At 37.9% G+C, this 13069-nt stretch overlaps 1 protein-coding gene across 1 annotated transcript; it reads left to right on the top strand.

The window, feature by feature from the left end:
- The first annotated feature begins 1865 nt into the window (after positions 1-1865).
- Positions 1866-13064, top strand: LOC130082021 (uncharacterized). Its single transcript, XM_056246771.1, has 13 exons — positions 1866-2068; positions 2404-2528; positions 2912-2944; positions 3068-3157; positions 3327-3398; positions 3918-4006; positions 4672-4774; positions 4962-5067; positions 5558-5610; positions 5890-5959; positions 9363-9422; positions 11100-11293; positions 12699-13064. The coding sequence occupies exons 1-12, from the start codon at positions 2062-2064 to the stop codon at positions 11141-11143; spliced, it is 852 nt and encodes a 283-aa protein (XP_056102746.1). The 5' UTR covers positions 1866-2061; the 3' UTR covers positions 11144-11293; positions 12699-13064.
- The last annotated feature ends 5 nt before the right edge of the window (positions 13065-13069 follow it).

Raw genomic sequence — 13069 nt, 5'->3', positions numbered from 1 at the left:
CATATTAATATGTTAACCTCAAGTCATCACTGATTTATTCTGTTACATGATGTTGTCCTCAGACCATCATATTAATATGTTAACCTCAAGTCATCACTGATTTATTCTGTTACATGATGTTGTCCTCAGACCATCATATTAATATGTTAACCTCAAGTCATCACTGATTTATTGTTACATGATGTTGTCCTCAGACCATCATATTAATATGTTAACCTCAAGTTATCACTGATTTATTGTTACATGATGTTGTCCTCAGACCATCATATGAATATGTTAACCTCAAGTCATCACTGATTTATTGTTACATGATGTTGTCCTCAGACCATCATATTAATATGTTAACCTCAAGTCATCACTGATTTATTCTGTTACATGATGTTGTCCTCAGACCATCATATTAATATGTTAACCTCAAGTCATCACTGATTTATTCTGTTACATGATGTTGTCCTCAGACCATCATATTAATATGTTAACCTCAAGTCATCACTGATTTATTCTGTTACATGATGTTGTCCTTAGACCATCATATTAATATGTTGACCTCAAGTCATCACTGATTTATTCTGTAACATGATGTTGTCCTCAGACCATCATATTAATATGTTAACCTCAAGTCGTCTCTGATTTATTCTGTTACATGATGTTGTCCTCAGACCATCATATTAATATGTTAACCTCAAGTCATCACTGATTTATTCTGTTACATGATGTTGTCCTCAGACCATCATATTAATATGTTAACCTCAAGTCATCACTGATTTATTCTGTTACATGATGTTGTCCTCAGACCATCATATTAATATGTTAACCTCAAGTCATCACTGATTTATTCTGTTACATGATGTTGTCCTCAGACCATCATATTAATATGTTAACCTCAAGTCATCACTGATTTATTCTGTTACATGATGTTGTCCTCAGACCATCATATTAATATGTTAACCTCAAGTCATCACTGATTTATTCTGTTACATGATGTTGTCCTCAGACCATCATATGAATATGTTAACCTCAAGTCATCACTGATTTATTCTGTTACATGATGTTGTCCTCAGACCATCATATTAATATGTTAACCTCAAGTTATCACTGATTTATTCTGTTACATGATGTTGTCCTCAGACCATCATATGAATATGTTAACCTCAAGTCATCACTGATTTATTCTGTTACATGATGTTGTCCTCAGACCATCATATTAATATGTTAACCTCAAGTCATCACTGATTTATTCTGTTACATGATGTTGTCCTCAGACCATCATATTAATATGTTAACCTCAAGTCATCACTGATTTATTCTGTTACATGATGTTGTCCTCAGACCATCATATGAATATGTTAACCTCAAGTCATCACTGATTTATTCTGTTACATGATGTTGTCCTCAGACCATCATATTAATATGTTAACCTCAAGTTATCACTGATTTATTCTGTTACATGATGTTGTCCTCAGACCATCATATGAATATGTTAACCTCAAGTCATCACTGATTTATTCTGTTACATGATGTTGTCCTCAGACCATCATATTAATATGTTAACCTCAAGTCATCACTGATTTATTCTGTTACATGATGTTGTCCTCAGACCATCATATTAATATGTTAACCTCAAGTCATCACTGATTTATTCTGTTACATGATGTTGTCCTCAGACCATCATATGAATATGTTAACCTCAAGTCATCACTGATTTATTCTGTTACATGATGTTGTCCTCAGACCATCATATTAATATGTTAACCTCAAGTTATCACTGATTTATTCTGTTACATGATGTTGTCCTCAGACCATCATATTAATATGTTGACCTCAAGTCGTCTCTGATTTATTCTGTTACATGATGTTGTCCTCAGACCATCATATTAATATGTTACCCTCAAGTTAACGCTCCAGATCAATAAAATATAATAAAATGTGCTCCATCTATTGCTTCCCTGATGATATAACCTCACAGTAGACCTATCTGTAAAATAATCATATTTATAATAAGTCTTTATCATTGCTTCTGTATTTAGACTAAAGGACACCAAGTGGCAATAACAGCACACAATGGAAGGTATGTTTTTTTTATTTTTATTTTTTTACCTTATTTGATGTAATTAAACCATGTTTAATTTTTAACGTTTTCAAATCTAACACAATGTATACCTTGCTGGCGGTTGGGGGAGAGGCTGCTTCTTTGGAAGCTACAAGAGAAGCAACTTCTCACAGCATGTTGTTATAAACATACATTTGCAATGTTATCAGATGGGCATTTTAAATTTTATTGATTTGACAATAAAACATTGAATTTTTATTGATTTATTTGATTTATATACAATTTTATTGTTAATGAAAGCCCAATGTGCTTTGCAAAATGTGGCATCTATTCATTATTTTTCATCTTTGTAGATGATAAAGCATTAAGGTGTCTCCAAAATAAAAGGCCAAAGTTCACCATAGGAAGTGTGGGGCCATACAATCTACAAGTGGAAAGTTTTAAAACTTTAATGGAGGACAACGAGGTTTCTGACGAGGTAACTTAATATCCTTATAGTAAGCTATGTAAATTCTTACACTTTAAAACAAACAACCATGGCCTCTGACTAGCATTTAGCCTTCAAATTTGTTTTGAAGTTCTGCATGGGTTTCACAAAGACTTTTTTTTTTTTTCTAGTCAGATGCTGAAAAACACTGAAATACATATAAACAAACTGGGAATGCATAGAAATAAATAGCATGCTTTGTGTATTAGCTCTTGTCTAGCACCAAAACATGCCTCTGACATCTGGGCATTTTGTACCTTAAAAGTCCAGTCTAGAACAGGAACTGATGATAAATGACTTACAACATTTCTATTTGACTCAAAACATAGAGCAGTTGAAATATTTTACCTCACATTTTTCCTTTAAACTTTCAGGTCATGGATTCCATATGTAATGTCCTTAGCAAGGTAAGTGTAATTTTAGCAGCAATAATTTGAATCATATTGTACAGTATATAATTGATTTGAAACATATTTATTTTTTCAACTCTGTTAAAAAGGAAAATATTTTATTCCTCTACCTTAAATCAGGATCACCCAGGGGTTGTGCATGTAAATTCTCAGGCACTCACAAAAATTCTGGACGGATCAAAAAGGGCAAAGAGCCATTATTTTCTCAAGGTAAGGAAGATTAAATGATTTGTCACTGATCTGCATTTTTTTGTTAGGTATTATGTTAATGAATAGCTGCTACTAGGTTTCAGTAAGCTTAATTAAACAGCAATCAGATTCTAGATGATTGTCATATGCACTAGGTTCCTTTGATTATATTGATTTCTCTGAATTACAGAATAACATTTTTAAAGGGACAACAGAGATGTTTGGCGCTTATCTCGAGGGTGGCAATCACTGGAGCTTTTTTGTGAGTCAAACCTTTTTAAAGGATAAATCATTTTCACATGTGGATTCCAATTTATTTCTGTCTTTATACAAAAATCTTACTTATCTGCCAATCACCACTTCCAAATGTTTCTATTTTATGTAACAATGTGTCTTAAACACCACAAAACCCATGAAAGTTAACAAATCTGATTAAAATGTTATGCTAGCATCATAAGTATGTTAAGATTAACATATTACAACTTTAAGGCAAAATACAAAAAACTATTTTTATTACATGCTCAAATTATGAATAAAAAAGATTGACACCGTGATGAGCTGCATCTCACATGAGTCTTTTTTTTTCATGTCCCTGGAATGCCTAGTTATTAAAAGTACTCCAAACTTCCACCTCTAGAGAGTCAGTATCATGTATTCTGGTGCAATTTTCTGCGGTGTTGGACCATGGAACTTGGAGCATGTCAGGGCCAGAAGGCAGAGTGAATGGTATTGCAATAAGTGTCTTATGGTCTTATTATAACTTCAAATATTTCTGTTTTAGCATTGCAATGTTGACAGAAGGTGCATCACCTACTTCAACTCCTTTGGAGAGACAGAGTGGCAGTGCCAAGCAATTGCTCAACACTGGAGGTAGGTATTTATTGTTTTGTTTACTATAGTGATATCAGTCATCTAATGGGCTAAAATCTACTACAAGGGCCAAATTATGTAAAATGGCAGTACCTACCCACTGTTGCCTCATTAAGTCCTTTTACAGCTGATCGATTTCTCATGGTCTCCTAATCATCTCCATATATATATATATATATATATATATATATACAGTAATTGGCTTCATCACTCTGTCTCCTCACCACCAATATGCTGGTTGGTGTGTGGTGGGCGTTCTGGCGCAGTATGGCTGCCGTCGCATCATCCAGGTTGTGCTGCACATTGGTGAAGGTTGAGGAGATTCCCCCCTTCCATTTAAAGCACTTTGAGTGCAGAGAAAAGCGCTATATAAATGTAATGCATTATTATTAACACTGTTGCCTCATTAAGTACTTTTACAGCTGATCGATTTCTAACCAACTGCCTCACAACTCGCACTATTTACAGTATACAGACCCACTCTAGCACAGTCATGCTTACATGACTAGCATAAGTACTCCTCTCTGTAGCTTTGTTACGAGGAAGCAACAAATGAAATACAGTTTTGACTGACATGGGTATGAGTAGATGATTACAAAATATTTATTTTAAAATTAACTGTTGGAGTTGGATGTTAGTGGTGATTGTGATTTTGTTAATTACAGTGCATTCGCAGCTTCAAGGGGAGTGAAAGGAGAGTGGAACATTAAAACCACAAAACACAATTTGCAAACTGATTCCGTGTCATGTGGTATCCACACACTTGCAGTAAGTTAATTATGTTACCCAGTGTAAATCACTGCAGGCATGTGTCAACCAATTGAATTTAAGCCTTTTATCATATATAATCTACCCATGTACATTGTTATATTAAAGCGCAAATACTTGTCTGATTATGTATTTAGTGACAAATATCCTTTTTTTTCTCGTCAAAAAACTTTTGCCTTCCTTCAAGTTTGCCACTGAATTCATGAAGTCTGGTGGCTGCATTACCTCCTTCCAGTGCCCTGCAATACAACAAGAGAGAATGCGCCTGGCCTCACTTTTGTTTCAGTCTTTAGGTATGTGCCTTATTGATTGAAATGTTATTAATAGGTATAAATATATATTTAAAGTTCAGAATTTTGGGCCCTTGCCATATTTCTATGTTGTTGAATGATACTGGAGATAAGTATCATGTCACTCGTCTCCTTTGTTAGTCAAAAAAGTAAAGTAACAGGCCGCTATATATATATATATATATATATATATATATTAGATGTATAGATTAAAAAATATTAATTAATCCATAAACCAAAGTGCATGGGTGCACAGTGAAGTAATTTTCAGAGCTTTTTGTACTGGCTTAAAAAGTCAAATTATGTTTGTTTTATGGTTAGGTAGAACAGCATTAATTTTTAATTTTAAAATATTTACCATTTTTTTCTTTTCATCAGTCCATGAAACTGGAAATGGGGCAAGTGGTCAAAAATGAGAATATTTACCTTTAATAAGCAAAAAAGAAAAAAAGACAAGTATATATTTATAAATATATATATCCTGTATTTACAGATCGAACAAAAAAATGTGGAATTTGTGCCAAAAATGTTTCAGGGAGAAAGACAGTAAGTGCGGTTTTCACATATGAAAGTGATATTCTGCATATCTTATTCAAGCATAATCAATCATTATAATTTACATGTCAATACACACACAAAATGCATACAGACCATACACTCACATGCATGTCCATGAGAACTCATATTAGGAATGGAAACTTTTCAGATATAGTATACCATAATCTCTGTACCTGACATGTATATAATAATTTACCAACCTGTTATGTATATGTGGTTCACACCCCTATTCTATATGCGATTTTTCTCTTTGTTTTGTTTTAACAGGAGTCATGTACCTGTGGGGCAGTGATGCATGTAGAGTGTGCAGCCACACACATGTGCTACATTTGTCAAGGTAAAAGAGAATATCGCAGAAGTCATGTAATAACAAAATGGAATCTACTACTACCTGACCCTGTACTAATGTTTATGATCACTCACTCACTCAAACACTCACTCCCTCAATCACTCACTCAAACACTCACTCCCTCACTCACTCACTCAAACAAACACTCAATCACTCACTCAAACACTCACTCCCTCACTCACTCACTCAAACAAACACTCAATCACTCACTCAAACGAACACTCAATCACTCACTCAAACAAACACTCAATCACTCAGTCAGTCAAACACTCTCACTCTCTCAAACAAACACTCACTCACTCAAATACTCACTCAAACACTCACTCAAACACTCACTCAAACACTCACTCAATCACCCAAACACTCACTCAAACACTCACTCAAACACTCACTCAAACACTCACTCACTCATTCAAACACTCACTCACTCACTCACTCACTCACTCACTCAAACACTCACTCACTCACTCACTCACTCACTCATTCAAACACTCACTCACTCAATCACTCACTCAAACAAACACTCAATCACTCACTCAAACAAACACTCAATCACTCACTCACTCACTCAAACACTCACTCACTCACTCACTCAAACACTCACTCACTCAGTCACTCACTCACTCAAACACTCACTCACTCACTCTCACTCACTCACTCACTCACTCACTCACTCACTCAAACACACTCACTCACTCACTCACTCACTCACTCAAACACACTCACTCACTCACTCACTCACTCACTCACTCACTCACTCACTCACTCACTCACTCACTCAAACAAACAAACACTCACTCACTCACTCACTCACTCACTCAAACACACTCACTCACTCTCACTCACTCACTCACTCACTCACTCACTCACTCACTCAAACAAACACTCACTCACTCAAATACTCACTCAAACACTCAATCAAACACTCACTCACTAACTCAAACACTCACTCAATCACTCACTCACTCACTCAATCACTCACTCACTCAAACACTCACTCACTCAAACACTCACTCACTCAAACACTCACTCATTCAAACACTCACTCACTCAAACACTCACTCACTCAAACACTCACTCACTCACTCACTCAAACACTCACTCACTCAAACACTCACTCATTCAAACACTCACTCACTCACTCAAACACTCACTCACTCACTCACTCAAACACTCACTCAAACACTCACTCACTCACTCACTCAAACACTCACTCACTCACTCAAACACTCACTCACTCAAACACTCACTAACTCACTCACTCAAACACTCACTCACTCAAACACTCACTCACTCACTCAAACACTCACTCACTCAAACACTCACTCACTCACTCACTCAAACACTCACTCACTCAAATACTCACTCAAACACTCAATCAAACACTTACTCACTCACTAACTCACTCAAACACTCACTCACTCAAAGACTCACTCAATCACTCACTCACTCACTCACTCACTCACTCACTCACTCACTCACTCAAACACTCACTCATTCAAACACTCACTCACTCAAACACTCACTCACTCAAACACTCACTCACTCACTCACTCAAACACTCACTCACTCAAACACTCACTCATTCAAACACTCACTCACTCACTCAAACACTCACTCACTCACTCACTCAAACACTCACTCAAACACTCACTCACTCACTCACTCAAACACTCACTCACTCACTCACTCAAACACTCACTCACTCAAACACTCACTAACTCACTCACTCAAACACTCACTCACTCAAACACTCACTCAAACACTCACTCACTCAAACACTCACTCACTCACTCACTCAAACACTCACTCACTCAAACACTCACTCACTCACTCACTCACTCAAACACTCACTCACTCACTCACTCACTCACTCACTCACTCACTCAAACACTCACTCACTCACTCACTCAAACACTAATACACTCACTCAAACACTCAATCACTCACTCACTCAAACACTCAATCACTCACTCACTCACTCACACACACTCACTCACTCAAACACTCACTCACTCACACACACACACACACTCACTCACTCACTCACTCACTCACTCACTCACTCACTCACTCACTCAAACACTCACTCACTCACTCAAACACTCACTCACTCACTCACTCACTCACTCACTCACTCACTCAAACACTCACTCACTCACTCACTCACTCAAACACTCACTCAAACACTCACTCACTCAAACACTCACTCCCTCACTCTCACTCACTCAAACACTCACTCACTCACTCACTCACTCACTCACTCACTCACTCACTCACACACTCACTCAAACACTCATACACTCACTCACTCAAACACTCACTCACTCACTCAAACACTCACTCACTCACTCAAACACTCACTCACTCACTCACTCAAACACTCACTCACTCACTCAGTCACTCACTAACTCAGTCACTCACTAACTCAGTCACTCAAACACTCACTCACTCACTCACTCAAACACTAATACACTCACTCAAACACTCAATCACTCACTCACTCAAACACTCAATCACTCACTCACTCACTCACTCACACACACTCACTCACTCAAACACTCACTCACTCACACACACACACTCACTCACTCACTCACTCACTCACTCACTCACTCACTCACTCAAACACTCACTCACTCACTCAAACACTCACTCACTCACTCACTCACTCACTCACTCACTCACTCACTCACTCAAACACTCACTCACTCACTCACTCAAACACTCACTCAAACACTCACTCACTCAAACACTCACTCCCTCACTCTCACTCACTCACTCACTCACTCACTCACTCACTCACTCACACACTCACTCAAACACTCATACACTCACTCACTCAAACACTCACTCACTCACTCAAACACTCACTCACTCACTCACTCAAACACTCACTCACTCAAACACTCACTCAGTCACTCACTAACTCAGTCACTCACTAACTCAGTCACTCACTAACTCAGTCACTCACTCACTCACTCACTCACTCACTCACTCACTCAAACACTCACTCACTCACTCAAACACTCAATCACTCACTCAAACAAACACTCAATCACTCAGTCAGTCAAACACTCAATCACTCAGTCAGTCAAACACTCTCACTCACTCAAACACTCACTCACTCAAATACTCACTCAAACACTCAATCAAACACTTACTCACTCACTAACTCACTCAAACACTCACTCACTCAAAGACTCACTCAATCACTCACTCACTCACTCACTCACTCACTCACTCACTCACTCACTCACTCACTCAAACACTCACTCACTCACTCAAACACTCACTCACTCACTCACTCACTCACTCAAACACTCACTCACTATAAAAAGGTATCTTTTAGATAATTTCACACTTTTATATCTTGTTTCTTTTTACACAGCTGACCCAGACCTGTTAGGCCAACCCTCTGGATCCGCAGAAGGCTTTGTACTACAACAGGGTAACGAATTCAAATTTTTACATGCTTTCTGACTTAACTGAACCTTGGCTGTATCTCATTTACACTACTAAATTGTTAGATTTTGCTGCATTTGGCCGAGCAGTGGTTTGGGTGGCTCGCCAATGTATTAGATTTCTCCAATACATAAAATAAGTAAGCTTGACCAGAGTTCTTGTAGGGAGAATTTATTGAAGGTTTGTAGTGTTGCAGTCCTTCAGCAGCAATGTTAGCATTTCACCGTTCAATAATCTTAACCCAAAGTTCTGTCTGTGAGACAGAACTTTATACATGAGGACAAATGGGCTACAAACAATAGAAAACTGTTAGGGCCTCCCACAGGAGATCGATCTCCCCTGCAATCTACTCTGTCTTTGTCATTCACACCAATCAGTTTCTATGGGTTCACGCCTTTACAGACACAGATAGAGTTGATTAAATCTAAGGCACAGACACAATGTAAATGAATCTGATGACTGAAAATACAAAATCTTTCAACTACAATAGTCACTTCACCTGGGACAGCCAATTTGTTTTTTTCAAGTATTCCATTCATAGATTATGCTGGTCAGTGGTTGGTTGGTTGCTTTTATTTGTACCCATAGGTAAATTAAGTTCCAGAGAACAAGTTTAGGCAATTTCTCAAACATATAGACGATAACACCAAACACCATACAAACAGAACAAGACACTGAAATCGCACTACAATAATTAATAAGTATAATCAGTGCACTGTAAAGCCAAGAGAAAGCAGGTCAAAGCAAAGCCAAACTTTGCCCTAGTTCTCAAATATGGTCTATACAGACTGCGTTTCATTTACTGTAGCTTAAAGACAATATATGTTGCCTAACTATGCTGTTTCTAACAACATTATTCACCTTAAACAAAAAACAGTTATTTTGACCAAATTTATTAGCTCTATAAACTTTCTCTATTTAATTGTACATTCAATTTAATTCAACATTTTATATAGTTTAGCTTGCTGCAATGATGTGTACGTTTGATAATGTCTGAAACACCTAGGAGTGTCTGAGTTCAGTTTGTTTATATATATAAGAAACAAGTATTGTTTACTTGCTCTGCCCTGGGACATAGAAAGAACAAACATGTATGTCAATTCTTATAAAGGAGTGACATTCCTCTTCAATTGATAGAAAGGTTTAGCTAGTAATTACATTTTTGTAGACTGTCCCACATTGTAAACCTGTGATGTTGACATGAATTCTGACATATTTTTTGAACAGAAGAGACCGTTATGTCCATGTTGGAGGCCATAGGAAAACCTATGGCCATTTGCAGTGAGGAAGAAATGGAGGAGGACAAGGAGGAAGAGCAACACATTGAGCAAAGACATAGGGATGATGAGGGAGTGGAGGAAAAAGAAAGGAAAGTTTACAAAGTTTTAGGAAGGCTAACAGCGCAAGGAAAGAGCTACCAGGTAGATGAAGATGAGTTGAGGAGGAGGGTCAAAGGAGAAAACATGTCCACAAACATGTTCCGAATGTTGATAAGGGTTTGTATTTCTATTATATGCATACATTTAAGTATAAAAGAAGATAGAAAGTCATTTGTAGTTTGCCACTCTGCCCCTCATGGCTATTGATAGGCATGGTACAGTGATGTTTAGAAAGCCCTGCTCTCATGCTTTGCATCTGTGACACTGTACTTGTTCATACATAGGTTGGCAAAAAAGATGTTCCACCCAATGTGCTGCAGCAGCCTAGAAAGGCAAAGACAAAGCTGACAATATTCAGCACTTTAACAGAGGGAGAGGCAGAAGACCTAGCCAAGGGGTTTGGCACGGCACTGGCCAAACATGTCCCGAAAGAGAAACTACTTGCTGGAATACCCGAAGAGGACATGCCAGCAACACTGTAAGTGTGTCTGTGTAAGTCCCCTACCTGTATGTGGTGTCTTGTCTTAGAATATCTTGATGTCTACACCCTCATTTTATTTATACACGCCGAATCACTACTTTCTGGTCTCTGACTGTATATGTAATTCTATGCTACACTGACTCCATATCACACAAGCCCTTTCACACAGCGCATTGATCCCGGGAAATTGCCAAAGTGCCTCCTGTGTGAACGCAAACACGACCCGGGATTGATCCCAGGTTGGGGACCTAGTAACATTGCCGGTATCAGTCCCGGAATGCGCTCTGTGTGAACAAAATCCATAATCAATGCCGTAAGATGCGTCTCGTAGTGATGACGCTGAAGCTGGGATCGTTCGCCAGCTAGTGAAACAGTACTTAATGCGCTAGTTTATGATCGAATCAGAGAAAAAAATGCACTAGCGAGAGAAATCGCAGCTCATAAGCAAACTTAAGACGCTGGAGACATTACATGTCACATCGATATCACGTGTCTTTACGGGTTGATTCCGGAAAAAACCTGGCAGTGTGAATGAACCAAAATCAAACAATCCCGGGTCACATTATCCGTGTATTTTTCGGAATCTATGTGTGAAAGGGGCTATATAGTGTATCCAGTCGTTAAGTCTGACGTCACACGTGACGTTTAGCCTCTTCCGGGTCCAAGCACAATAACAATAGCAGAACGTGTTAATTTATTTACGATCACGTCCTCCTTTAGTGAGGCACCCTTGCCGGTGAAAGTTTATTCATTCGTTTAAGATTTTTAACTTGCCTTATCAACTGCAGCCATTTCCTCTTCACTTTCTCAGCACAGGGAAAGCAAAAGTAAAATGACAGTTGAATGTCACTTGCTTTTTTAAACGATCTATTTAAACAACATGGGACACAGCACTGCAGCATGGTAAAACTCGGCGAAAGCGATAGGTAGGTAGAGAGGACCCGGAAACAGTATTATCAGAGAGTGGTTATGTCACTTAACAACCAGATAGGATTGCTGGCCTCTGAGGTCATATTAGGAAATTATGGTAGCAGCGTGGATCAGGACAGATCTTAAAGTACAAATGTAGGGTGCATTGACGTTCTAGTACTGTTCGGTTGACAGAAAATAAAATCTTCTTGGAGATTATTTTCCCTCTGTTAAACTTAATTGGCCTAATATGCATTTTATTCTAACATTACCATTGTACAAACTTTTTCAGCCTGCTGTCTAGTCCCTGTATCAAGAGGTCAATTAATCAAAATGAGAATGATAATGTCATGCATATTGCAATTCCATATTATCCTCAAGTCTAGGTCACCTTCCTTCATTTATATAGCGCTTTTAACAATATGGGGCTTGGCTATGATGCAACAGAGTAACAATTCCGAGTAGTAACATGAACATTTTAATTTATTTACAGGAGGAGCATTGAACAAATGAAAAGTAATGTGGAAAACCTTGGTCCTGAATCTGAGCTGGATTTGGCCACCCACCGCTTTGGGCCTACAGCAGCTGAGGTTTTCTTTTCCTTTTTAGAGGACTCGATGAAATGAACAGTACCCATGTTCCTGCACACATGTTCTAATGTGGCTGTTATCAGCTTATTTCTAAACAAAAAAGAAAAGTTCATTACTTTATTTGATATTTGACAAGGCTTTTATTTTCATAGTCAATTGTTTTATAGTAACTTTTACTAGATTACTGGAGGACTCATAGTGGAGAACAAGTACAATGTTTGATAAAATGGCAAAACTGCATTTGAATAAAAAGTACTTTTCAAACCTTATTTGT

Source organism: Rhinichthys klamathensis, unplaced genomic scaffold (genome assembly GCF_029890125.1).
Source record: "Rhinichthys klamathensis goyatoka isolate OS25496 unplaced genomic scaffold, OSU_Roscu_1.1 h1tg000040l_1, whole genome shotgun sequence".
Taxonomy (NCBI): Eukaryota; Metazoa; Chordata; class Actinopteri; order Cypriniformes; family Leuciscidae; genus Rhinichthys; species Rhinichthys klamathensis.
The sequence above is the reverse complement of the archived record's forward strand: the minus strand, read 5'-3'. Positions and strand labels throughout refer to the sequence as shown.

Bases quoted from the DNA above. Each gene is read 5' to 3' on its own strand.
- LOC130082021 (XM_056246771.1), top strand. The intron at 2,529-2,911 runs GTAACTTAATAT...TTAAACTTTCAG, and splicing joins ACAACGAGGTTTCTGACGAG to GTCATGGATTCCATATGTAA. The intron at 2,945-3,067 runs GTAAGTGTAATT...ACCTTAAATCAG, and splicing joins TATGTAATGTCCTTAGCAAG to GATCACCCAGGGGTTGTGCA.